A 25452-nucleotide genomic window follows, 5' to 3' on the forward strand; every position below is an offset into this window, starting at 1 on the left:
AGGCTCTAGCGGCTCCAAGGTGAGATGCAGGTTGGTGCAGTGGCCTTAGAGCACTGTGCAGCGCCAGGCCCTCTTCTTGCCTCCACCCCTGCACATCTGGCATGCTACCGCACATTCAGCACATTGGCACCTGCGCCCTGTCTGCTGCTGCTTAGCCAAGGTGGATGCACCACATGTTGGCAACAAGAACTTGGACACCTGCACTCCTCTTGCTTCCTGCTCTTGTTGCTCTCCTTGCTCTCCTTGCTCTCCTCTTGCTCCCCCTGCTGCTCTTGCTCCTCATGCTCCTTCTCTCACTGGCAACACCACAATGGTCTCAGCCACTGGTTATGGCGGCAATGTCTCAATGGTTCTGATTGGCTCTGCATCTGCCTCACTACCTGTTGATACCAACCTTGATCCACTTGACAAACTCAATGACTGGCTTGGCAGCATGACAAACAGCATCAGCCTCAGCTGTACACATGTGCAGGCCAGCAAGCCAAAGACACCAAAGCCTGTGCTGATGCCCAAGGGCAAAGGCAAGGGCAAGGGCAAGGGCAGGTTTAAGGCAACATTGCCAAAGTTGAGGCTGATGTTGTCAAGGGTGGCCAAGGTGTTCAAGGGGATTGCACAGCTCAGTGAATCACAGTACAGAAGCAACTCAGCCTCATTGGCTGACTGCTCAACTGAGGCCAGCAACAACAAGGCCAGCAACAAGGCCAGCAACAACAAGGAGGACACAGGCAATGCAGGCTGCTTGCCCCCAAGTACCTCACAGAATGCAAGAACCTGCAAATTGCCAAGCGTCTCATCCTCAACATGGCTGGCGCAACAATAGCCGGTCTCAATGTGCTTGCATTGGACAGCATTGGACCTTGCTGCGCACTGCTGCTGAGTCAGGGCGCTGCCTGTTGCATGTACATGTCAACATAGAGCAACATGGCTGTAACAGGTGAGTTTGAGTTGCAGGAGAAAGAGAGAGCCAGAGAGAGAGAGAGAAAAGAGAGAGGCTTGGCTATCTGTGCTGACCTGATCTGTGGCAGGCATGTATGTTTTTGCCAGCACCTGAAAATGTGAGTCAGAGAGTACTTACAGCATCCTGGCAAGGGCACATATGCCAAAGATGTCAAGGACCTCCTACCAATGAAGCAAGCAAGAGACTGCTACAGCAAGCAGCATCTCCAACAGCTTGGCCTTCCTCTCACACTTGCACTCTGTCAATGTGGCAGGGCAGCTGTGTTTTGCGCAGGCAGCGCAGCAGTTGGCTCTGTAGCTTGGCCAAACATGAAAAGTCTGCAGGCGGCAGAGCAGTGTGCTGCTTGGTGCGTCAGGCACACAGTGTTGGCACTTGAGCGGCCAGCATACAGCACCAGCACCCAGTACGCAGTGCGGCCAAAGGGCGGGTGCCAAATGTGCGCACGCGCAACACTGGTCTGCTGCCTGCAGACTTGCAATGCTGCCATCTCCCTGCTGCACACAGCATGCAGCGGCGCGCTGCTGCCCAGGCGCCATTGCGCAACTGCTGCAGACTGGCAGCATGCCAGACCGCATGCCAAGCGGCAGGGCGTGAGAGTGGCAGCTGCAGCAGCTGCAGGAGTTGAGCAAGCGGCACGCATGCATGGGCATACTGCCAGCACACAGGAAGGCTGTGCAGCGCTGTGCAGACTATCTGCCAAGTGCATGCGCGCAGGCAGTGCAGCACAGCGCGTGTGCAGGGCCCAGCTCCATTGCATGTCATGCAGCTTCCTTCTTCTCCTCTGGCAAGGCCAACTGCTCTGCAGCCTCTTGCACAACGTTTTATTCCACCTTAGGGCAACCTCTGGTGTCCCCCCTAGCTGGGTGGGGCAAGGCAAGTGGAGAAAACCTCTGGGCCATGGCCCTGTAGTGCAAAGGTGACCTACACTATGGTGCTGGGATTCTGAGCCTCCTCACTCTGCATTGCGCTTCAGCGTGGCACAAAGTTGTGCCTCACTTGCGGCCCCTGCGCTCTGAGCGCAGCAACATGGCGTGTTGCCCATTGGGGCGCTGCGCAAGCAGCAACAAGACAAGACAGGCGCAAGCCAGACAGTGCGTGCAGCGCCTGAAACTGTCCTTGACACGCCTCAACAGGTCCTCAAAGCGCCACTCTGTGCCGGCGCCAGGATTGGCACCCTGGCCATTCCACAGCTTGACCCATGCTTTGAGGCCCTTCCTTGTGACTGGCAAATGCGGCAGGATCTCAACAACAGGGCGCGCGGGCTCCTGCGCCTTGAACGCATATTCACAGCGCCTGTGGCCAACATGGAGAACAACAGAGCTGCGCAGGCTGTGAGCCTCCTTGTTCCAGTACAGTAGCCAGCCGCTTCTGCACACAACAATGCTGCCAGGCTGAGCAGAGAGGCTTGCCTTGATGCTGCCTTTGTAGCCCAAGCCTTGCTTGCGCTTGTAGCTGCCAGCGCGCACGCACAGCGGCCCTCCATCAAATCCTTTCTTGTTGATGGCATAGGGGATGACAAGTCAGACCATTGGGTCAGCCTTGTTGCGGTCAACATCCGGCTGCAGACAGACGCTGTAGAGGCCACAGAAGCAGGTGCTGCACTTGTTTGGCCTGTTGATGACAAGCAAGGCAAACAGGTAGGAGAAAAAAGACCTGTGCTTGACAATGTAGCAAGATTTGTCAAGTAGAATCTTGCCATTGCGCACCCACTCTGCGCGCAGCTTGTCCTTGCAGAAGGACTAGGTGTAGCCTACAAGACTGACCAGGCTGTCAGACCCTACACCATCACAGCTATGTTCACAGTAGACTCAGTGACTGCCAGAAGTACAGCAAAGCAGTCTGGCAGCAAGGCAGGGCCATGACAGCCAGAATTGCAGAGCAGCAGTGCACTAGGTGCATCAAAGGTATGCTAAGTAGCTGAAGACATGGACCAGTGCCAAGGACAGATGTGGCACAGGTTTTGTCCCCATTTGCCATTTCCTTGCAGCATTTAATTCTGGCTGTGTCCTGACTCATTGGGGCTGGAACTGGGACAATGCTGTGCTTGTGCGCAACCTCAACAAGCTGTGGCCTGAGTACCCCTTCTCACAGACAGCATTGATCAACAATTCAACCGTGGTCTACCTGCATCAGCTTGCGCTTTGTCTGTTTAGCATCTTCAAGGCGCTTTCCAATGCCTATCTGGCAGAGACAACTTGGAACTCAATGCAGCTGTGTTGCTGCAATGCAGCACTACTCATCAATGCCTGACAGTGGTTAGGCTCCACATGTCCTGTCTTGCGCGGTCCCTCTAACAAGGGCCTCTATATGTCTTGGCTATTGCCATGCACTCTTGCATCTGCTCCTTCATACGCCAGCATTGCCAGGCCCATTGAGATGAACCAGGGCTGTCTGCAGGTCACGCCCAAGACTTTCAAGTTGACACGCCTTGCCTACAGCTGATCCACATCATTCTCCTCAAGACACGCTCCTCTGCACTGCCTAGAGTGAATTGGTGGATGAGTGCCTGCCTGAATGGCATGCCAACCTTGCTGAAGGTCAAGTGCCTTCTGGCCTGCTGGCAAGAGGCGTACAGCTGCAAGGAGCAGCACTGCCGCCCACTGCCTGTGCACTGGCCAGTTGTTGGAGGCAAGGCAACATGCTATGTGCTCAACCATGCATTGCAGTCTCCACTCTGCACAGAAGAAGAATTCCGCCAGCTGCAGGCGCGCATCCTGGCACTCCTGCGCTTTGCCAACATTGTTGTCTTCTTCAATCCCTGCTTGACCCGCCACCCTGTGTTCAATCCAGCCTTTGCCCCTCCACAGCATCTTGCCATTGCTCAGCTCCTGGCGCACCTGTTCACCAGATTTGCGCAGCCAGCAGCACCAGCCTGTCTGGGGGACAAGGGAACCAGCTCCAGCAGCACCTACCCGGCAGTCCTGGAGATCAAAGAGCTCCTTGCACCTCTGGGACAGCTGGGCCCCTGCGCCAAAGACCATGTTCAGCTGCTGCTGCATCTTCTGCTCCTCAATTGATGGGCAGCGCCAGCGCCTTGAGTCAGCAGCCATGGGCTGGCACTTGGAGCAATGAACTCTGCTGGATTTGTCAACGCTCTGGCTTGCGTCACTAGAGCCAGCTGCAATGCTCCCAGGATATGGGTGCTACTTGTCTGCAGCGCCAATCCCATGCACGCCAATGCACACGCAGTGCTGATAGCAGCAGAGGTAGACTGGCTGGAAGGGCTCCAGCTACTTGCTGGGCATGTCAATGGCCTGGCCCTGGCCCGCCCAATGTGCCATGCAGTGCACAAATGGCTGGCCTTGCGCAACATGGCTGCCGGGTTCTACAACATGCTGGAGGCAACATCAGCCGGTGGTGGTGCCGTCAACAGCACCAGCACAGCTGGCAAACAGGCCTCTGGCGCCTCTTTCACCAACAACAATGCCTTGGCTCTCCAGGGCAGCGCCAGCAAGGCGTCAATGCCCCGCCTGCATCCTGCGCTCAACAGGCAGCTTCTCTGTGACGCAGTTGACCAGGGCGCCTTTGGGGTTGCCACTTGGCTGGGCAACCAGGGCATTGTGCTGCACAAGAGCCCCTGCAAAGTCTTATAGGCGCATGCAGCCATCAAGGCAAGCAGGAAGGTACTGCATACCCAGGAACTTCAGTCCTCCTGCATCATTGCTCACTTGCATGCGCAAGGCATTGTCCTTCAGACTCTTTGCGCTTGCATTGGCTTTTGCCATCCTGATGCGCACCTCAAGTTCTCTGTTGAGGACAGGCACCACACAATGGCAAGGGAGGCTGGCTGACGGTGGCAACAGCGGTAGCGCAGCCATTGGCGCAGACATTGCGCCTGTGACAGCCAAGGGGTACAACGCAAAAGACGGCATGCCAGTCAAGGTCAACAGAGTGGTGTTGCAAGTGGCCACAGCTGCTGTTGCCAAGGACACACTGCTGCTGACAGCTTCCTCCGTGTGCGCTGACATTGCCTCTAGTGTCTTTTGCAGACTAGTGAGACAAGTCATGACCTGATTGTTGTGCTTGTGTCTCCACAGCTCACACCCATTCAGCAGGTATGCAGCGGGTGTTTGAAGCAACCCGGAAGTGCATCTTTTAGCGCAGCAGACCCTCAATGTGCCGCACTTAGAGGTCAGGATGTGCCCTAGACAAATGCCTTTTCACAAGGCTCTGATATGTTGCATTTTTACTGCCATTCAACTGTTACCAAGGTGTGCCCATCAAGCGCGCTCTGCAGCATCCATGAAGGGGCACATAGTAGTGAGAGAAGCCAATGCCCTGTGCATAAATGCATCTGTCTTTGTCCCTGGCTTGCACAGCCTTATTTGCAATCTGCCAGGCCTTGTATGACACAGCCTTGCCTAGGAGTGCGCCATAAAGCACCCAAGGGGCTTCATTGTTGGTGTATGTCACCTCCTTGCTGCAGCCTGAGCTCTCTTTGCAGTACTGGATTGTGCTGGCAGCCAAGACTGCAAATGTGCTGCAGTGCTGCGTGGCAAGTACCCGCTACACAATGTTGCACACCAACAGAGCCAAGATAGGCTTGTCAACTTACTTGAGCAGCAGCTGGAGGCCATACAGCCACTATGCCTGTACAGCTTTGCTGGCATCAATGCATTGGATCTGTGCCGCGGGCAAGCAGCAGGCTAGCGCAGATGCAATGCTCTACATGACGGCTAAGTGCTGCCCTTTGTTGTATAGCAGCTTGTGCCACACACTATTGCTGTTTTCTGCAAGACTTGTTTTCCACGGAGAATGCACATCTCAAGGCATCAGTGTTGATGATGATGCAGCTTTGGCTGAGCAGTGCTGTGGCGCAACCAAGTGCATGCACAACATTTGCCTATTCTTTGTTGAAGCAATAGATTACTTTTGTATTTCAACTGATGCGCCCACAATGCTTGCTGCAGCACATGCACAGGTGAGCACTGGCGCATGTAGCACAACAAGGCTGTTCATGCTCAGCGTGGCATTGCACATGTCTTCAGGCTTGGCTTACACAGCCCCTCTACATAGAAGCAGCGCCACCCAACACTCTCTGCAGTGCAGAACAACGCTGCCAGCAGCAGCAGTAGCAGCAAGACTCTGGCCTTCACAGTGCTTGGCAGCAGGTTCAATGCCAGCAAGTACATGCGGTTGCCCTACTGATGCAGGAAGGCCTACAGCATTACCTAGCAGACACCAGGCAAGCATTTGGCAGAGGTTGTGCCCCACAGCATGCACTGGTCTGAGTGTATGGCCAGCTGCAGCAGATCCAAGCCCATGCGCGTTGCTGCAGGCAATGCCATGATGCAAGCAGAGCAGGCTGCATGCAAGGCAAGCTACAGGTACAGCAGGCAATGCAAGAAAGCAAGAGAGAGAGAGAGAGAGAGAGAGAGAGAGAGAGAGAGAGAGAGAGAGAGAGAGAGAGAGAGAGACAGTGTCATGATCCGCACGGCAGACTACCTACAGAACCCTTTGGAACCCTGCGGAACTCCATGGGTCCTCAGAGAACCCTCTGGAACCCCATGGAACCTCCTAGAACTCTACAGAACCTGACAGAAGCGTACGGAACTGTACAGAAGGTTACAGAACCTTACAGATCCGCCTGGAACATTCTACCAGGTTCCATCCGTTTCCACTACCTTCCATCCCCTTCCATGAGCTTCCCTCACGGAACACTGTAGAACCCGCGCTGCGTCTCCCCTGCTCTGCCCTCTAAGGTATATAAGGAGGGCCTCCCCCACCCCCACATGTAGATAGTCAGTTCTGATCTTGCATTGTCACACCCTCCTCTCCGGCAAGGGTCTAGGTTCTTGACTAGGCTTCCAGAGCTTACTCAGATCCTGCGTGGCTGCCTGCCAGACTCCTGTTGCCTTCCTCCTGGGCCTTGCCCACGTGACAGACAGAGAGAGACAGAGGCTGGGTTTGAGGTGCACTGCAGATGGGAATGAGCAGATGAAGGAGGTTAGGGTGCAGACAGTGAAGGTGCAGCTACTGATAGCATGCTGCTTCAGTTGCTGCACAGCAGGGCTGGGACAGTGCATGTGTGTTGCAGAGCAAGCTTGGCATCCTCACAAAGGATGCCATCTAAGATTGCATCATTCATGCCAAGTCATCCTGGGGCAAGACAAGCTCCAGACGCATGTGCAACAAAGAACTGTAATGCCACGCTTGTGCAGCTGTGATGCAGCAGCTCATTGACCAGGGCCTGTACAGCAGCAGAGCCATTGACAAGCTCTTTGTGGAGCCCTCTTATTCTGCTCTACAGCAGCAAGATCTCTGTGAGGAAGAAGTGCTAGCAATGTGCTTGCAACAGACAAGCAAGCTGCATTGCACATTGTGGCGCACAACAAGGCAGACTGCCTCATTGCCTGCTTCTGCCCTTAGTTGCAGGGGGAAGAGTCAGCAAAGTTCTCTTTCAATGCCAACCTCCTGACGCACTAGCGTGATGCTCTGCATCCCGGCTGCTGGGTTGTCTGGCTGCTGCCAGTCACCCAAAAGCAGAAGCAGACAGCTCTGCTGCCTCCAGCATACCAATGGCAGCATCTCTTCAATCAACCGCAGCTGCTTATTTTTCCAGCCACTCTTGTTGGGGCTTCTGTTGCTGATGGCAAGACCAACTATGGCAACTGCCTACCAGGCATTGGAGCAAGTGGCTGGGCAAAGACAGTGACTGCCTGCCAGGCCTTGCAGTCCATGCCAGCACAAAGCCTGGCCTCCTCTGGCAAGTCTTGCTTGGCATGGCAAGTAACAAAAGCGCAAACAACAACAATTGCATTGCCTGGCGGAGCATCAGGGGTAGGAGACTTACACCAGCAACCTGAGCCTGCCATTCTTTGCAGCAGCTGGTAAGTTTGCTGAGCTTGCAGTTGTCATGGCTGTGTCAGACCTTGCCATGGTTGTGTCAGACATAGTCTTTCTGCCCTTGCCTGTCCTTGGAGTGCTTGCTGACTTGCCACAGGATCAACATGTCTGCACATCAAAGCTAGCAAGGCCATCAATGTTGTGACAGAACAGATGGCAGGTCTATAAACTGGACCATTTTCTGCTCTGCACTTGCTGCAGCATTCCTCACATACGGTGAGATGTGCTGTAGCTTTGTTGGCAGCACCTTCAAGGCTTTCTTTGCCAAAATTGTCCTGAAAAGCATAGATCTGGCTGCCCTAGAGTGTTGCAGTGGCATAAATTCCTGCTTATCATGCAACGGTGCAAACCATACGGCGTTCCAGCTCTACCAGTGCAGCAGCAAGGCCAAGCCGCGCAACAAACAGAGCAAGTGACTCAAGCAAATCCGCCAGCACCCGGCAGAGCTACTTGAGGCAATGCTGGACAAGGCGCTGGCAATGGCTGTGCGCAACTGCGCCTCTCCTGCATTTGCCGCCGCGCCTGATTGGTCATTGCAGCCATCTTCAAGGCATGGGACAACGTCAACAGAGAGGCCAGTGTCAAAGAAGAAGCAGGCAACAAGTCTGCAGACAAGCACAGCCTTGTAGAGTTCAGCAATGAGGAAGGACTTGGCCTGCACCTTGGCCGCTGCAGCTTGCAGGCATATGGTGCTGTGTACTCAGACGTGCCAGGCAGCAAGTTAGAGGTGTACACTGCTGCTTGCTCTGCTGGAGGCAAGGCAGGTGCAGCCCCACACACAGCAGCAAAGGCAGCAGGCATGTTCAAGCCCAGGCCAGCAGAGAAGTGCACCCAAGCTGTGCACATCAACAAGTGCAAGAAGTGCGTGATTGGGAGCATAAGAAGGACAACAAAAGCGCTCAAGGCAAGGTGCGGTGGGCTGCCACAAAGGCAGCAAAGGAAGGAGAAGAGGAGGCATCATTGGCGCAATGTCAGATTCCGCTCACTGTCAAGCGCGCACGCAAGCCAGTGCGGTGCTGGGCAGCCAGCGCAGCTAGGACCCTTTGGGCAGCTCTGGCCTGCGCTGACCACTACCTTTGACTCGACTCAACAACAGTTCACAACGTTGCGTGACAGCGTTTGGCGTCCGACTGTAGTGCTCTGCGGACATCCTTTCTGCCGACATCCCTGGACTCCGAGGCTTCTACATCTTGAGGCGGCCCAACCTCGTGCACCTCGCTCCCCCTCTCCCTCCTCCGTCCCACTCTTCCTCTCCAGACCGTGCCGGCGAGAAGCGTGACCGAGAGGCTGACAAAGCGCACCTCGGAGCGTGCGCCTAAGGTGGACCACCCGCACCGCAATCTGCGCGTCTCACCATGGCGGCACACACTCCACTCTCGCGCAATTCCTTGGTCCTCGCTGCGCGACCTTGACACGCCCGCAGCAATCATCTCTCTCACAGGTGACATGATATCCCATTGGCCTCTCGCTCCTCCCTCTGCCTCTCCCGACGCGCGCTCACTGATCCTTGCGACTCTCTCCCCTCGCCGCCCTCCTGTCTCCCTCGTCTAGCGGTCCCTGATCCTCCAGAAACGCCGCGATCACGTAGCCCACCAGCACTACGTTTGCGACGAGCGCTGCCAGGCCGCCTGCGTAGGTCGGGTTGCCTGGCACGAGCAGTGCATCAGCACGGCCGAGGCGCAGGGCAGGAGTGGTGCGCCAGAGTGAGGAGACGTACCGGAGAACAAGCGATCGACGGAGAGGAAGTAGGCGCTCAGCGGAGCGGCGAACATGGCGCTGCTGAAGAGCCCGAGCTTCCAGTAGACGCGCCTGACCCGTCATGGCGTCAGCGGAAGAGCAGAAAGAGGGCGAGGGGAGAAACGGCCGACGCACGAGCTTGGATCGGGCCCGCGAGGCGCCACATTGGAGGGCGTCACTTGTGCCATGCTGCACGGCGTGTGAAGAAGCGTGCGAGGAGACGCGGCGAGCGCTGAAGATGCGGAATGATCTATGTGAAGGAGCGAGAGAGGCGAGGAGGAAAAGGTTTGTGCGATGTTGCGAGCTGGAGGGCGGATGATGGAGAACGATGAGGAGCTGCAGCAAGCCTGAACGTCAAGCGAGCTGAGAAGGAGGCAGGGCGGCCGTGCGCCGAGCGCGACTGTGACGTCTTCGTGCCGCGGCTCATCCGCACGCCGCGCCGCCCCCGGCACGGCCCTCCACTTCCACTCTCTCTCGACCGCTCCTCATCACCCCACTCGCACGCGCCTGCACCGACTACACCGCCGCAGCTAATCCACAGCCTACACTGCACACAACGCCTGTATTGTCTCACGTATCGCCGGGCTTCCGCCATGGCGCCGGCGCCCGCGCCGCCGCAGCTCGACCTCTCCGCGCTCACCTCCTACTCGCCCGCCTGGCCGCACACGCTGCGCTTTGCCCTCTGCATCGCCACGCAGTACAGCGCGCGCCGCTGCGTCGAGCGCGTGCGCGCGCTGCAGCCCGAGGGCGCCGAGGCTGCCGAGGGCGACGACAGCGACGAGGAGGACGACGACGAGGGCAATGTGAAGCGCCGCCTGCAGGGCTGGGCGCAGGAGCGCGTGCGCCGCAAGCGCCGCGAGCTCGTCGAGGACTGGGAGGACTACAGCGCGCGGGTGAGCCGCATCGGGCTGAAAATGGTGGGGCTTGATGCTGAGCATGTGCACTGCAGTTCCTCACCGCTGTGTGCCAGCACCTCGGCATCCCCGAGGAGGTCTTGCCGCGTGAGTCTTGAGCAGGCATTCTTGACAGCACAGCAGCTCATGCGAGCTCAACAGCGGGAGAGACGACGCTCGCAGATGTCATGAGCGCCGCACGTGGCCGGCCGGTCGACGAGAATGCACCGGTGCCGCAGGCACCCGAGTACGAGCTCGGCACCTCGCACGCTGCCCGTGCACGCGAGGGCACGGGTAATGCCGGCGCAGCACACCAGGCCGACGAGCGCGCTCGCGATGCACGCGAGAAGCAGGAGGAGAGCGAGGAGGGCGCTGCTGAGTCGCAAGACGCACAGCCCGGCTCGCCGAACAGCCTGCCGCCGGAGCCGCTGAGCGGCGCGAGCGATGCCTATGAGATCGACGTGCAGCAGCTGCCCGACTACCTCAAGCGCCGAGCGCGTGTTTCAGACGATGGCACCGAGACTCTGCCACCGATGTCTGCTGGCGGCAGCGAGAAGAGTCCTCGGCCCCAAGAGCAGTCCGACCCGGCCAATGCAGACATCGTGCGCGAGGGCGGCGCGCTGTCGGACGAGGGCAAGGGGCGCGAGGTGGAGGTGAGTGCTGAAGCGGCGTGCACCACTCCGGGTCTTGACTTACAGTGCTATACAGGTGGTCAATGAGCTGCTGCTCGTTGCGCTTGGGCTCGGCCAGTACCGAGCAGAGGACGGCAACACGACCGTCTTCGAGTCAGGCTCTTTGTTCGACGAAGAAGTAGTGCCTGCGGCCAAGGCGCAGCCCACTGCGTCTGCTTCGGGCACTGCCGGCTCGCCCAGCGCTAGCAGCGAGGAGGCAGTCCGTGCCGGCGATGTCGGCGCTCAGATCAGCGACGCAGGCGCCAAGACGTGGAGTGCCATCCGCGGCGGCGCCACTGCTTCGTGGCGCGGCATTACAACGGCAAGCACCAACGTCAAGGACCTGGTCAGCGGCGAGACTGGCGCTCAGCAGCCGCAGCACCAGCGCACGTCGAGCAAGTCGCAGCCGAAGGCGAAGAACCCGACGAAGCCGAACGACGTGTGCCACTATGACGCTCGAGGCCGCGCACTGGTGAGCCTCATGCGCCGAGCCTCGACTGGACGATCGCTGACGAAACGCAGATCTGGGTCGCGGCGACTTCGATGGGCATTCGTGGCATGGACGTCGTGCGTAATGCTCTTGTCACTGCCTGAGCGCTGCTGAGCCTCCCCCCGCAGATGCTCGCCGAGAAGGTCATCGCGCAGTCCGTCTACTTCATCATGGCTGAGGGCCAGCGAGCGACGAAGGAGGCAGGCCAGAAGGACCCGCTTGCCTCGCTGCCGGCGGGCGCAACAGTCGATCCCCGCACCGGAGATGTCGTGCGACACGATTCCGAGGGCGAGGACGCCGAGCAGACGACTGGCGCCGCGCGCAAGGAGTGGATGAACAGCGCGAGCAACACGGCCGTCGCACGCGAGAAAGGGCGAGGCAACTGGGGCCGCTGGGCTGCTACGGGCGCCGGCTTTGCCCTGGCTGGCGTGGCACTCGGCGTGTCTGGCGGTCTGGCTGCGCCGCTTGTGCTGCCCGCCCTGGCTGGCCTGACTGGCGTGGCCTTCCTCGCGACGACCGGCGGCGTCATCATGCTCGGCGCCCTGTTCGGCCTGTCTGGCGGCGGCCTGGCAGCCTACCGCGTCACACGTCGATTGCGGGGGCTGAGCGACTTCAGCTTCGAGGAGATCAAGTCGGACGCCAGCCAGGCCGGTGTCTCCATTCCTTCGCTCCATGGTGAGTGGTGTTGCGCCGCTATTGATGCCTCGCTGAGCTCACGCTGTTCGCCAGCCACCATCTGTTGTTCGGGAATCATTCGCGAGCCTGCAGAGCAGATCGGCATCTGGCAGACGGCCTTCAAGCATGACGCGCGCGACGTCTACGCCATCAGCACCGAGAATGAGGCCTTCGCAAGGGCAGGCAAGGGCCTCGAGTCCTACATGATGGATACGCTCATCAGGACCGGCGGGCAGAAGGCAGGCACCGAAGTGCTGAAGCGGACTGCGCTCGCCGGGATTGCTGCGATCACGATCCCGCTGACGGTGTGGAACACTGCGAGCACGGCGTGAGTGCTGGAGAGCCCGACTCCTTACTGCTTGACTCACGCAGCGACTCCGCCAGGCTGGACTCGTCCTTCGTGCAGGCAAAGACCCGTGCGCACAAGGTGCGACCCGCGCTGGCTTGCTCGTTGAGGCATACGCTGACAGAGTCTTGCGCAGGCCGGCCTCATCCTTGCGGACGTGCTGCGCGCGCGGGTGCAAGGCTCGCGCCCTGTGATCCTCGTTGGCACAAGTCTGGGCTGTGCAACGATCTTGACTGCCCTGCTCGAGCTCGCCAAGGACCCAGCGAACGCGAACCTCGTCAGCGACGTGTTCCTCATCGTGAGTGTCTCTGTCGCCTGCTCGCTCGTTCGCAGCTGATGCCGTGCGCAGGGCGCGCCGATGACGCCGAGTCCCTCGCGGCTCCGCAAGGCCCGCTCCATCGTGGCTCGCCGCTTCGTGAATGGTGAGGACAGAAGCGCGGCCGTATCTGCTTCCATGCACTGACGAAAGCGCCTAACAGCGTACTCGAGCAAGGACATGGTCTGCCGCATCGCCTCGTGGCTCGGCAGCGGTATCACGCTCGAGGAGCTGCGCGCAGTGAGTGCTGCAGCGCGGCTGCTGGCTGCCAGACTGACTGAACGCTCGGCAACAGGGCCAGATGCCGCGGGTGATGGGCTCGTGTGCGGTGCTCGGCTGTCCCGGCGTCGAGAACGTCGACCTCTCGTATCCGAGCCACTTTGCGCTCAGCGACGCAGCGGCCGTCGCGGACATGGTTGCGCAGCTGCGCGTCATCACCGACTAGAGGCGCATTCACAGTCACCGGGTATAATGGCAGCGCTGTTGCGAAGCGAGCAGCAGGAGGTGTGGACGCGGCTGCCCGGCTTCGCTTCACCCTGCGGCCCGGAAGACCTTCACGTGGAGGCACAGTTCCGCGGGACTGGCGGAAGAACAGCACGCTGATAAGCGTAGCGCCAGGAGGAACCGTCCCGAGGACGCTCGATCGACCTCTTGCAGGATGCGCCTCTTGGGCCCGGTGCGATGCTCCTTCGCATCTTCAGCGCTCAGAACGCCGGCCCGATGCATGATGGTTGCCATCTCCGCCAGCAATGCCTCGCCACGACGGCGAGGACGCCGCGCGCTCGGCGATCCCAGAACGCCGACTGCCTCGCTTCTCGAGTCCATCTCGCATTTACCGCAGCCCTGGGGTTGCGGCAGAGCCCCTCTGTTCGCTAGCTCACGCGCCGTTCGCCGCAAGCGCCTTGCGGCGGTGGGACGAGTGTGGTCAGGGGGTCAAGCGGAGGCCAGCGGGGCGGACGGCGATGGCGGCTCATCTGCGGTGCCGCAGCTGTACCTCCGGGCTCTTGGGGATCTGCAGAGCGCTCGCTGTAGCGTCGGGCATTTCGCATGTTCGAGCAAGAAGAGGCTGCATCGATGGCCCTGCCAGCCCGAGGTCGCCTCACGACGATCGCGGCTGGCAACCCACCGCGCGGCCGGGAGAGGTTTGGGCGCACAGGCGGTAGGCAGGAAGATCCGCTGGAAGAGGCATCATCTCGGACCGCCGAGCCGGCGGCCAAGGCGGCGGAGGCGGAAGTGTGACAGATGGTCGCCGCAGGTGAGCCGGACGCCTTAGCGCGGGGTTGATAAGGGCGTCGCGTGGAGGAGCAAGCGCGTCTGCCTTGCAGCGCGACGCTGGAAAGATCCGCCGACGCTCCTTCGCGCGCGACGCCTCGTATCGCCCGCATTGCGCGCAAGGCATGCGTCGCAGGCCACTGATGACGCAGTGTCCTTCTTCGCACACCCGCAACTCTCAGCACGGCGCTTTCATGCCCCTCGCGCGCACCGTGCGAGCGCAGAAGCGACGCCGCGCCGACTAGCGGGCGATCTCGCGCGCATGGGCCGTCCACGCGCATCAGCGAGGCGCCATCACGCCGCGCACCGCCCGAGACGCCGCTCAGGGGGTCGGATGCGCCCCTCTGCGCCTTCGAGCATAGCCCGGCCAGCATGCCCCCTCCGAGTTCCTCGCTCCCCTCGCCGCCGGACCGTAGCACCGTCAAGCATCTCACACGAGCGCCGCTAGCCTCGCTCCCTCGCGCTAGCTGTCCAGAGTGCTCCCTCAGCGCTCGCCTTATCGTCTCGACGTCGACCTTCGCTGCGACTCCTTCTCGCAGCATCACATCCAGCATTCGGAGCGAGGTGTGCTAGCGACGCTGCGATTGCCTTAGCTCCTCTTGGCTCTCGGAAGGGAGATACGAGGACGTCCTGAGAGGTTGGGCTGAGATGCGTGCGCGCGAGGGCATCACTCTGCTGCGGGCGCTCCGACGCCCGAACATCCGTGATGAGATGTGATGAAGTGTTTGCTGCGATGAGGGTCCGCCGCGACGAGCCGCGACGGCTACCACGGCGATAGCCGTCTCGGCAACACGACGTCCAGCTGTGCAAGCAGCTCGAGCAAAAGGTACATAAGGAGGCCCTCAGAGCACCCCAGCCTCGTCTCATCACCAAGCCAAGGTTCTCTCCTCGCCGCACATCCTTTCATCCCAACACAAGCCCTCTCCGCCCACCAACTCTTCCCCCAAGCCAAACATGCGCTTCTCTGCCATCATCTTCGCCTCTGCCCTGGTGGCCCTCGTCGCTGCGGCCCCGCTGCCGTCGCCGGACGACGTCGTGACCACGGTCGGCAAGACGGTCAAGGGCGTGAGTGGCCGAGCGAGATGCGAGCTTGCAGCCCGTGCTGACCGCGCCTCACGACAGCTCGAGGACGGCCTTGGCGTGACTGCGATCAGCGACGAGGTCGACGCTGCCCTCGGCGGCGGTGTCTCGGCGCTCGAGGACCAGCTGGGCGTCACCTACCTTGAGGAGGTGAGTGGCAGCCAGGCTGCAGACGAGGCACACCGCGCTGACGCTACGGCCCTCCAGACCATCGGCGCTGCCAAGCGTGCCGCGCCCGGTGACATCCAGACCGTCGGCGAGGGCATTGCGAAGATCGAGGAGGGCCTCGGCGTCACGGCCACCGAGGAGCTGCTCGACGAGCTGAGCGGCGGCGCCATCACCAAGATCGAGGATGCCGTCGGCGTCGACACGCTCGACAAGGCGCTCGGCCTCGAGTAAAGGCAGCCGCGTCGCCCCCGCCTTCTCTGCGCCCACGGATCGCTTCCTCTGGCCTGCGCGGCGCTCCTCTTCGCCCGACGCGGCCTTGTCCCTTTGCTCGCACCCCTGCTACCCCTACTGACTGCTACCGCTATCTGCCGCGAATCTAATGATGCCCACCACGAGTGTAGTTGCAGCGAGGTGCGACGGCGGACGAGGCGGATGTTGGGTCTGCAGCTGAGCTCCGCACGTCTGCCGCGCCCCGGCATCTCGCGGCGGCAACGGCGGCAGCGGCGGCAGCGGGCGGCGCATCGCCTGCCATCGGCGACCGATGATGGCGGGCTGCGCGGCTGCGGCTGCGGCTGCGGCTGCGGCTGCGCTGCGGGGCCTCCACGCGCCGCGAGCTCTCCGCGGCATGGCGCAGACCCCGCACTCCTCCACCGCATCCGAGGACGCCGCTCCAACAGCGAAGGCCGCCGGCTGCAGACAGCATGGCCCATGGCGGGCCCGCGGCTGCTTCCTTCCTTCTCACTCCATCATCACCATGTCCGACACGGCCTCTGTCGCCTCGTCGACGACACGGCGGGCGCGCACCTTCAGCCGCACGCGCGTCACGCGCGTCACCGCCTCGCCGTCGCCCGCCCCGCGCCAGGGGCGCACGAGCGAGCGCGAGGCCGGCGCACCGCGCACCGCCGCCGAGCGCAGTGCCTCGCGCGGCTCCTTCCTCGGCCGCTCGCGCACGCCCGTCGGCGCCACTGGCAGTACCAACGCACGCTGGCGCAGCGGCAGCCCGACGCTGCGCGGCACGAGCGAGAGCGGCGAGCGGCCGCCGCGCAGCAGCAGCAGCGACAGCCGCGCCAGCGAGGCGACAAAGTACGGCAAGGCGCGCCGCTCGCTCAGCCGCGTGCCCGGCCTGCGCCGCGTGCTCGACGGCGACGAGGGCTCCGAGAGCGGCAGGGCGCCCAGCAAGGACGGCGGCGGCAAGGCGCTCGAGGAGGCACGCACCGAGGAGAAGCCGCGCCTGCCCTTCGTCGCGCGCCTGCCGCGCGGCATCCACACCTTCTTCGGCTACCGCAGAGACTGCGCCAAGCCGCTGCTGCCGGGTGTGTCGCTGCTGCATCCGACGGTCGAAGCGTGGATCTGGGCGTGGATCGGCGCGGCCGTGCCGGTGAGTGGTGCGCTGCGACTCGGACGCGACGCCTGCTGACGCTTGCTCGCAGCTCGGCGCCATCGCAGCGCTCTTCAGCCATGCATACCCCTTCGCAGCCAGCGTGCCGGACCCAACGTCGTGGGCATCGCCCGTGATCGTCGGCTCCTTCGGCGCCAGCTCGATTCTGCTCTTCGGCGCGCCAGCCAGCCCGCTCGGCCAGCCCTGGGCCTTCGCGGGCGGCCAGATCGTGTCGGCGCTGGCGGGCGTGTGCGTGACGAAGCTCTTCGCGCTGAACAGCCACTACATCATCGCGGACCCGGACTCGGACGGCTCGCTCGTGTGGGTGTCGGGCGGCATCTCGACGGCGACGGCGCTCATCGCCATGTTTGCCACAAAGTGAGTCGCGCGCGGTGGCCTCTTCAGCACCAAATGCTGACCTCGCCCGACAGCACCGTGCACCCGCCCGGCGGCGCCACTGCTCTGCTTGCCGCCACCAGCACACCCATCGTGCAGCTCGGCTGGCACTACCTGCCCGTCGTGATGATCTCGTCGGCCATCATGGTGGCGTGGGCGTGCTTCTGGATGAACCTCGGGCGCGCACGCTACCCGCACAACTGGGTGCCGCCGGAGACGCCCGCGCGCCAGCACAGCGTCTTTGGCGCCCTCGACTCGTGGCGCCGGCACCGGCGCGAGCGGCGCGAGAAGCGGGAACAGGCGGAAAAGGGCAGCCGCACGACGCAAGATACCCCGTGGACGAACGAGTCTGCACCGGAGAGCGCGCCCGAGAAGCCGCAGCGCGGCACGCAATAGCCCTGGGTGTAATGCATAATGTCATGGCAAGAGTGGTGGTGCAAGTCGTCCCGCGATCTCTAGTGTGGGGTGGGGTGATGCGAGGCAGGGCATGTGTCGAAGAGGAGCAAACGGGGCGCGCCGGCCGCGCTCACTTCTTGGACAGCTGCTTTTTGTACTCGGCCTCCATGTCACGCTGGATGTTCGTCATGACGGGCTGGTAGTTGCGCAGCTCCATCGAGAACTGCAGAGGGTCACGTCAGCCATGCAGACGCCACTGGCTGCTGTTCGCCGCTCACCTCGCCCTTGCCCTGCGTCAGGCCGCGCAGCTGGCTCGAGTAGCCGAACATGTCGTTCAGGCTGACCTCGGCCGTGAGCGTGAACTCGTCCTCCCGCACCTCGGTGTCCTCGATGGTGCCCTTGCGCTAGGGAAGGGCAGCAAGCGTCAGCATTGGTGTCACACATCAGGCGCTGTTTGGACGCACCTGGTTGAGCGCGCCGATCACTGCGCCCTGGAACTCTGTCGGCGCCACGACCTCGACGGTCATCTTCGGCTCGAGGATGACGGGCCCGGCCTTGCTGAAGGCCTCGCGGAAGGCGCCGGCCGTGGCGAGGCGGAAGGCCAGCTCGGATGAGTCGACCGAGTGCGCCGCTCCGTCCTCCAGCACGAAGCGCACGCCCGTGACCGGGTGGCCCGAGAGCATGCCCTTCTCGAGCGCGTCCATGAAGCCCTTCTCGCACGCCGGGAAGTAGCCGTTGGGGATCGAGCCGCCCATGACGCGGTTCTCGAACGCCACATCCTTGCCCGTCTCCTCGTCCATCGTCATCGGCTCGATGTAGCTGCAGGACCGTCAGCTCGGACACACACGCGCACACCGCACGCGGCACTCACCCCATGACTCGTCCAAACTGTCCGGCACCGCCCGTCTGCTTCTTGTGCGTGTAGGCAAAGTCTGCGCGCGACGAGATGGCCTCGCGGAAGGCGACGCGCGGCTTGCCCGTCGTGCACGGCACGTTGTACTCGCGGCGCATGCGCTCGACGTAGATCTCGAGGTGCAGCTCGCCCATGCCCGAGATGATCGTCTCGCTGCTCTCGCTGTCGACGTGCACGCGGAACGTCGGGTCCTCCTTCTGGAAGCGGTTGAGGGCGCGCGAGAAGTTGGCGCCGCCGGCGTCCTTGGTCTCGGGCGCCAGCGCCAGCGAGATGACGGGCTCGGGCACGAACATCGACGTCATGCTCAGCGTCGTCGTGCCGTCGGTGAACGTGTCGCCGGACGAGCAGTCGACGCCGAACATGGCGCAGATCTCACCGGCGCCGACGCTGTCCACGTCCTCCATGTCGTTGCTGTGCATGCGTACCAGGCGCGGCACCTTGACCTTCTTTCCTGTCCGCGCATTGAAGAGCATGTTGCCGCGCTTCAGCGTGCCCTGGTACACGCGCAGGTACGTGAGCTGTCCGTAGCGGCCCTCCTCGAGCTTGAAGGCAAGGCCGACCAGCGGCGCCTCGGACGACGGCGAGAGCGCGACGGGCGGCAGCGACGCGCCCTTGCGTGCTGCCTCGACCGCCTCCTCGTCGGCACCGGAGTCAGTCGCTGCCTGCGCGGCCTGCTCCTGCGCGCCCTTGATGGCCTTCGTGCTGATGTCCATGGCCGTGGCGGGCACCTCGGCCGGGTTCGGCAGGTATGCGCACACGCCGTCGAGCATCGCCTGCACGCCCTTGTTCTTCATCGCCGTGCCCATGAACACCGGCGAGAACTTGCACGCGATTGTGGAGCGGCGGATCGCGCCGGCAAGCTCCGCAATCGTGGGCTCGCGCTCCTCGATGAAGATCTCGGCCATCTCGTCGTCCACGTCGGCCAGCGTCTCGATCAGCTCCTGGCGCTTCGCCTTGGCGAACTCGAGCACCTCGGCGGGAATGTCGTCGGACTCGCGCACCACGATGCTGCCAAAGTGTCAGAGCGAGACCAGCCGCAGCCTGTCAGTCGGACTCACCCCATGTCGCCCTCGTTCCAGACACTCTTCCACCGCACGAGGTCCACCACGCCCTCAAAGCCGCCCTCGCTGCCGATGGGCACCTGCACAGCGGCCGCGGTGCACTTCAGCTTCGAGCGCAGCTGCTCGATGACGCGGAACGGGTTGGCACCGGCGCGGTCCATCTTGTTGATGAAGCTGATGCGCGGCACCGAGTAGCGGCGCATCTGCCGGTCGACGGTGATCGTCTGCGACTGCACGCCCGACGCGGCGCACAGCACCAGCACGGCGCCGTCGAGCACACGCAGCGCACGCTCCACCTCGATGGTGAAGTCAACGTGGCCTGCGCAGAAGGACTCAGCATGCAGATGCAGGGCCCGCACTGCACCACCACTCACCCGGCGTGTCGATGATGTTCATGCGGAACTCCTCCTTGCCCGCCGTCTCGCCGCTGCCGACATCGCCGCTGACGGTGCCCGTCTCGGTGGGCGGCGTGGCCATCCAGGAGCAGTACGTCGCGGCGCTCTGGATGGTGATGCCCTTCTCGCGCTCGAGCTCCATGTGGTCCATCTTGGCGCCGACATTGTCGCGCCCGCGCACCTCGTGGATCTGGTTGATGCGGCCGGTGTAGAAGAGCACACGCTCCGTCACCGTCGTCTTGCCACTGTCGATGTGCGCGGCAATGCCGATGTTGCGCTGCCGCGCCATGCGTGCCGCCTCGGGGCCCGAGAGGACAATCGTCGGGTCCGGCACCGACACGCCCGGCGCCAGCGCACCCGAGGCCGAGCCGGCGAAGCGCACCAGCGCCGGCGTGGCCGCAGCAGGCAGCCGCAGCGAGCGCCGGCTGGCTCCGCCTCGCCGCGGTGTCGGGCCAGCTGCGATGCACAGGCTGCGCGTGGCCAGCGGCACGGCGGCGGCGCTGCGGCTCGACGAGGCGTGCAGGCACTGCGTGCCGAGCCGTGAGCGCATCATCGGCGACAGCATGGTGGGCCAGGTGCGGGTGTTGCGGGGTGCAGTCAGGGTGCAAGGCCGCTGGCTGGAGGCCAAGAATTCTGACCAGGCAAGCAGCTGCTGCCCGAGTCCCGCCGACGCGGCGCCCGGTCACGTGCGTTCGAGCGCGCCGTGGCTATTTTTGCTCGCCGCCGCGCTGCATTTTGCCTCGCCTCCCCCTGCCGTCTTGCCGCGCGTGCCGTCTCGGCCCACCGGCTCGTTCTTGGCTTGCTGTGAGACCTGCCTCGGCGTGGCAGCCCGAGCAGCTGCCCTCGTCAGTCACAGCACAGCTCTGTTGCGCATGGCACTCGCTGGACTTGCCATCCCTGCCCGAGGCGGGCCCGGTCAGCTCCGCCCGTGCGATCGCGATCTGGAGCAAGGGCCCTCCGGAGTAACAGATGCGCATGCCTTCCTCGCTTGAGGCGCAGGGAGAGCACGCCTTGTCGACAACACCCAGCGGTACAGATTTGTTATGGACGGCCTCGCCGCTCTGACGTGGGCGCGTCGGGGCCGAGGGGGCTGCAGCTCGATCTGCGTCCCTGCGCGTCATTGTGCGCCACTCTTCGGAGCCCGCACATGCCTCGGCGGCAGTCCAGCTGCGGTGCCGAGCCCTCCGCAGGGCCGTCCGCTGCCTCGGAGCCCGCAGAAGCGAGTGCGGGCGAACATAAAATTGGCCGGGCGCGGACATGCCTCTCTTTCAGCGCGGCGTGGTGTGCTGGAGTGGGCTGCTTTGGGGAACGGCATGCGCCAAGGGCATCCTCGGGGCCGAAGCAAGGCGCCTTCGATCGCAACGTGCGTCGCACGCCGGCCTCTTGACCTTCCCGCTCGCGTCCGCATGACGGCCGCTGCGGTCTCGCAACGGCCTGCACACACACATCGGGCTGCGCGAGTGCCGCGCGTGGCTGGCGATCTCGGAGCCCTGCAGCTGCGAGGCAAAGGCCGACGCTGCACAGCCGACGGCAACCCAGACGAAGGGCACACGGCAAGATGAGGTCGTGCTGGCGGAGAGCTGCTGGCTGCCCGCGAGGCCTGCCATCGCAAGGGTTTGCGTGCCAGCGCAGCAGCTCGGGTCCTCGCTTGCCTTCACGCTTCGGGCGAGCGCCGCATGCGCAGCGGCGAGCAGCACTGCAGCAGCGAGGGGCGATTCGCGCAGAGCAGCATCGAGCTCGACGAGGGCTCGCCCTTGCGGCACCGCGCAGCATGGGGTGCGGTGCCGCCGCCGTGACGTGGACTGCGGCGCGGCCGATGCTCGGGCACCGCTCTCCCCGCCAGCGGCCACGCCCGCCGAGAGAGCGAGGTGGCAGCCGCACGTTTAGCGCAGCGCCGGCGAAGGGAAGGCGCCGAAGCGCAGAGGCAGCGGCGCTCCTCGCGGGCCCGCCGTCGCGGCCGCTCTCTGAGTTCTCGCGGACGACAGGCGGAACAGCGGCCACTCTGCAGCGCCGCGGCAGAGCGGCGCAGCGACAAAGTGCGGCGCCGCTGCCACTACGCCTGCAGCGGCGCGCCTTTCGATGCGCGGCCTGCGCTGCCGTGCCGTCGCGGATCGCGCGCGTTGCGTCTGCCTGCCGCTGCCGGCCTGCCTGCGCCGCCCCGCGCCACGGCGGCGGCGCGTCCATGCTGCTGCACCTCGCGGCGCGCCCGCAGCCACCCCACCCGTCCGCACACCATCCCCGCCTCGCACTCTGCTGGCGGCCTCCGTCCCTCACACGTCCACACACACACCTTGCCGCCTGCGCAGCGACCACACGCTCCCTCACAGCTCTTCTCAGCACGCACACGCCGCCGCGTCGTCCGTCGCCACCCGTCGCCAGCGCGCTCTTCGCACCCGCGCGCGCGCCGCCTCACGGCCCGCATCTTCCACTCGGCCACCATGCCGCCGCACATCAAGCCTGCGCCGCGCCCCAGCGGCACGGGCGCCAGCGCCGGCTCGGCGCAGCACATCATGCCCGCCGGCGTCGTCGGGGCCGCTGCGGGCAGCAGCAGCACGTCTGCAGCCGCAGGCAGCAGCAGCACGAAGCGCAAGGCGCCCGCCGCCGAGACGCCCATCAGGCAGAAGCCCAATCCCGCCGCCGCCGCCGAGGGCGAGCAGGCCGGCTCGGGCGCCGAGGACGAGACCAAGGGCGAGCCCGGCGTGACGAAGCGCACGCTGCAGAACCGTGAGTATGCGGCGATAGCCTCTGCCCGTCCCACCTTCTCATCCCGTGGTCCTCTCTGCAGGCAAGGCGCAACGAGAGTTCCGCAAGCGGCGAGAGGCACGCGTGCGCGATCTCGAGGAGCGCTGTCGGCGCTTCGACCAGATGGGCCTCGAGGCCAACGCCGAGCTGCAGCGTGTGGCACGCCGGCTCAAGGACGAGAACGAGGCGCTGCGGGCACTGCTCAACCGCCTCGGCTTCGGCAACATGATCTCGTCTGCGCTCGAGAGCGTCCGTGCCGACCATGCGCGTGCCGCAAACGAGAGCATGGGCTTCGGCGGCCAGAACGATCAAGTCGCGGATCTCAACATGAACATGAGCAGCGTGCCGATCATGTCTGCTCCGGCAGCGGCCAAGCGCAACTCCAGCGCATCTACCAAGGCCTCCAAGACCGGCACCACCAAGAGCGAGCAGTCCAAGTCGAACGGCAGCGACGACGAGTCGTCCGAGGAGGACGAGATGGACGACTCGCTGGCCTCGACCAGTCACTCCACGGTGGGCCGTCAGCTCGGGCCGGGCGACCTCATGGCCGCGAACATGCAGGACATCAAGATGTACCAGCCGCCGACGAACGTCGCCAGCAAGCAGCGGCAGACGTACGACTGGCAGGGCGCTCCCGTCTTTGCTCAGCCGCAGCAGGACGACCGGCGAACCGACCGTGCAGCCTCGACGAGCAGCGGCGACAGCTCGGCGCAGCGCGCCGACAACGGCAAGAGCCCATCGCTCCTCTCGCTGCGTGCGCTTCCGGCACCGGGTGCGCGTCAGTCTGCCCAGACGCAGCCTGGCGGCACCATGCCCACGCTGTCGCACGGCTCTGGCAACGCGTCCGGCGCCGGCATGGGCGGCAGCGCGATGCTCAACTTCAACGCGAACCGTCCGTTCAGCGGCGCATCGATGGCCGGCGGCGCGTCGGGCAGCAGCGGGCCGAGCTTCTACCCGTATCCGCAGCGCACGCACCAGAACGACGCCCTCCTCAACCCGAACCCCATCCCCTTCGCCTTCAGCCTGTCCAGCGAGCCGCCGTCGGACCAGAGCTGGTGGGAGGCGATGGGCGGCGGCATGCTCACGCCCGGCCAGGACCCGAACAGCCTCGACGAGAAGGCGCAGGCCGTCGCTGCGGCGCAGGCCGGCATCAACGGCAGCGCACAGGGCCCCAACGGGCCTCAGAGCCCGTTCGACCTCTCTGCCTTCCTCACCGGCGGTCTCACGCCGACCGGCAACTACTCGTCGCAGAACTTCGAGTCGAGCGGCATGCCCAACAGCCAAGACACGCCGCTCTCGTCGACGATGATGGCGCCCTCGCGCAGCGCGAGCGAGAAGAAGCTGGGCAAGGGCAACAACATGGCGCCGCCGATGCCGCCGACGGAGCACGCACAGATGTTCCTGCGCCTGCTCGAGCGCAAGGTCGCCGCGCGTGACCCGAGCCCGTACGCCTCGCTCGGCTTCCAGCCGCCGAGCCTCTACGGCAACGACACGCCGCTGCAGTTCCTGCCGCCGGGCCAGAGCGCCAGCCCGGGCAACTGGCGCATCGGCCAGAACGACGAGAGCGCAGCACGCGCCGGCTGGCAGGCGGCGACGGCGGGCATGCAGCAGCAAAAGTCGCCGTCGTCGCTGACGCCGAGCGGCGTGTACTCGCGCCTGGCGCAGCACCCCGCCTTCCTCACGACCAACGAGCGTGAGCTCGAGGAGCTCGTCGACGCCATCGACTCGCACGCCAGCAGCCGCTCGCCGGGCGCCAGCAGCAGCGCCAGCAGCAGCCCGAGCGGCTCGAACGTGCCTGCTCGCCAGGCCGGCCAGCAGTCGCAGCACCAGCAGGAGCGGACATACTACGGCCAGCAGCAACAGCAGCAGCAAGGGCGCTCGCCGCTCAACCTCGCGCGCGCCATCTCTGCTCGCCGCCAGAGCGTCAGCGGGCGCTCGAGCCCGGCCACGGGTGCCGGCGGTGCCGCCTCTGTCGAGCTCGACGAGAGTGCCGTCGACCACCTGATGCACATGCTCGACTCCAAGACGCCGGGCATGGCGCACCGCGGCGCCCAGGCGCTGCAGGCCTCCTAGCCGGCCGCGCATCCCATCCACCTCTCTCTGTTCCCGCTGCACCACTACATACATCTCCCGTCCCATACGCTCACCCCACATACTCTCTAGCATCGCATCCACGCCTCGTTCTCAGTTGTACGTTCCTACACCCCCTTCGCATCGGCCCCGTTCTGCGACGCGCCCTCTCTCCGGGCTGCCTCCTCTCTTCACCACCTGCGCCGATCTCGCACCTGCGGGCGTGCCCCTTCGCGGCCGCCGCCTCGGTCTGTTCGCGCGCCTACTCGCGCCTCCCTGTTCGTACTTCACCCGTCATGTACCGCGATCTCGCCCCGTGAATATCATCCCGATGCATCTCAGCCAAGTTGACGTGTGATTTCTGCGCGCTGAAGTGTGCTCTGCGTCTGGAGCACCAACTGCTGGCGGTGAGCCGGGAGCGGCGGCGTCTGCCTCTCAGCCACGTGCGGCGTGCATGTGGAGGTCGCCGCGTAACGTTACGCCTCGCCGGCATCGACGGCGTCACCGCCGGACGACGATGCAGCAGCGGCGCGGGCGCCGTCAGCTCAGCTCACCGTGCAGCGAGATGCTCACCACGCAGCAGCAAGATGCGGCCGGGATCGCCCGTGCACGGACGCCGTTGACGGCGGCGGACGATGAGCGGCTCCGT

The 25452-nt window shown here is 63.7% G+C and overlaps 8 protein-coding genes across 8 annotated transcripts; 5 read left to right on the forward strand and 3 right to left on the reverse strand.

Moving 5' to 3' along the window:
* Positions 1-4416: 4416 nt before the first annotated feature.
* Positions 4417-4788, reverse strand: FA09DRAFT_324956 (hypothetical protein; the record flags this gene model as incomplete). Its single annotated transcript, XM_025741144.1, has 2 exons — positions 4417-4535; positions 4593-4788. The coding sequence occupies 2 exons, from the start codon at positions 4786-4788 to the stop codon at positions 4417-4419; spliced, it is 315 nt and encodes a 104-aa protein (XP_025599788.1).
* Positions 4789-6378: 1590 nt separating this feature from the next.
* FA09DRAFT_328891 (hypothetical protein) lies at positions 6379-6736 on the forward strand. Its single transcript, XM_025741958.1, has one exon. The coding sequence runs from the start codon at positions 6436-6438 to the stop codon at positions 6622-6624; it is 189 nt and encodes a 62-aa protein (XP_025599789.1). The 5' UTR covers positions 6379-6435; the 3' UTR covers positions 6625-6736.
* Positions 6737-9301: 2565 nt separating this feature from the next.
* On the reverse strand, positions 9302-9729 carry FA09DRAFT_295335 (hypothetical protein; the record flags this gene model as incomplete). Its single annotated transcript, XM_025740113.1, has 3 exons — positions 9302-9450; positions 9522-9613; positions 9677-9729. 3 exons carry the CDS (start codon positions 9727-9729, stop codon positions 9302-9304), a joined length of 294 nt encoding a protein of 97 aa, XP_025599790.1.
* Positions 9730-10009: 280 nt separating this feature from the next.
* FA09DRAFT_233642 (DUF726-domain-containing protein) lies at positions 10010-13484 on the forward strand. The gene is made up of 11 exons (XM_025739612.1): positions 10010-10434; positions 10491-10542; positions 10597-11087; positions 11143-11577; positions 11628-11672; positions 11724-12598; positions 12655-12697; positions 12753-12914; positions 12966-13038; positions 13096-13172; positions 13228-13484. The coding sequence occupies exons 1-11, from the start codon at positions 10135-10137 to the stop codon at positions 13375-13377; spliced, it is 2703 nt and encodes a 900-aa protein (XP_025599791.1). The 5' UTR covers positions 10010-10134; the 3' UTR covers positions 13378-13484.
* A 1480-nt stretch (positions 13485-14964) lies between these two features.
* Positions 14965-15885, forward strand: FA09DRAFT_328894 (hypothetical protein). Its single transcript, XM_025741959.1, has 2 exons — positions 14965-15338; positions 15426-15885. The coding sequence occupies exons 1-2, from the start codon at positions 15159-15161 to the stop codon at positions 15681-15683; spliced, it is 438 nt and encodes a 145-aa protein (XP_025599792.1). The 5' UTR covers positions 14965-15158; the 3' UTR covers positions 15684-15885.
* A 211-nt stretch (positions 15886-16096) lies between these two features.
* Positions 16097-17658, forward strand: FA09DRAFT_328895 (hypothetical protein). Its single transcript, XM_025741960.1, has 3 exons — positions 16097-16830; positions 16883-17208; positions 17262-17658. Exons 1-3 carry the CDS (start codon positions 16207-16209, stop codon positions 17620-17622), a joined length of 1311 nt encoding a protein of 436 aa, XP_025599793.1. The 5' UTR covers positions 16097-16206; the 3' UTR covers positions 17623-17658.
* A 14-nt stretch (positions 17659-17672) lies between these two features.
* FA09DRAFT_306348 (putative MEF1-translation elongation factor G, mitochondrial) lies at positions 17673-20581 on the reverse strand. The gene is made up of 6 exons (XM_025740529.1): positions 19971-20581; positions 19594-19915; positions 18494-19543; positions 18087-18441; positions 17901-18026; positions 17673-17845 (listed from the first exon to the last, which is right to left on the reverse strand). The coding sequence occupies exons 1-6, from the start codon at positions 20554-20556 to the stop codon at positions 17753-17755; spliced, it is 2532 nt and encodes an 843-aa protein (XP_025599794.1). The 5' UTR covers positions 20557-20581; the 3' UTR covers positions 17673-17752.
* A 1658-nt stretch (positions 20582-22239) lies between these two features.
* Positions 22240-25147, forward strand: FA09DRAFT_359527 (hypothetical protein). The gene is made up of 2 exons (XM_025745120.1): positions 22240-22715; positions 22777-25147. Exons 1-2 carry the CDS (start codon positions 22430-22432, stop codon positions 24804-24806), a joined length of 2316 nt encoding a protein of 771 aa, XP_025599795.1. The 5' UTR covers positions 22240-22429; the 3' UTR covers positions 24807-25147.
* Positions 25148-25452: the final 305 nt, after the last annotated feature.

This window comes from Tilletiopsis washingtonensis, assembly GCF_003144115.1.
Source record: "Tilletiopsis washingtonensis strain MCA 4186 unplaced genomic scaffold FA09scaffold_6, whole genome shotgun sequence".
NCBI lineage: Eukaryota > Fungi > Basidiomycota > Exobasidiomycetes > Entylomatales > Tilletiopsis > Tilletiopsis washingtonensis.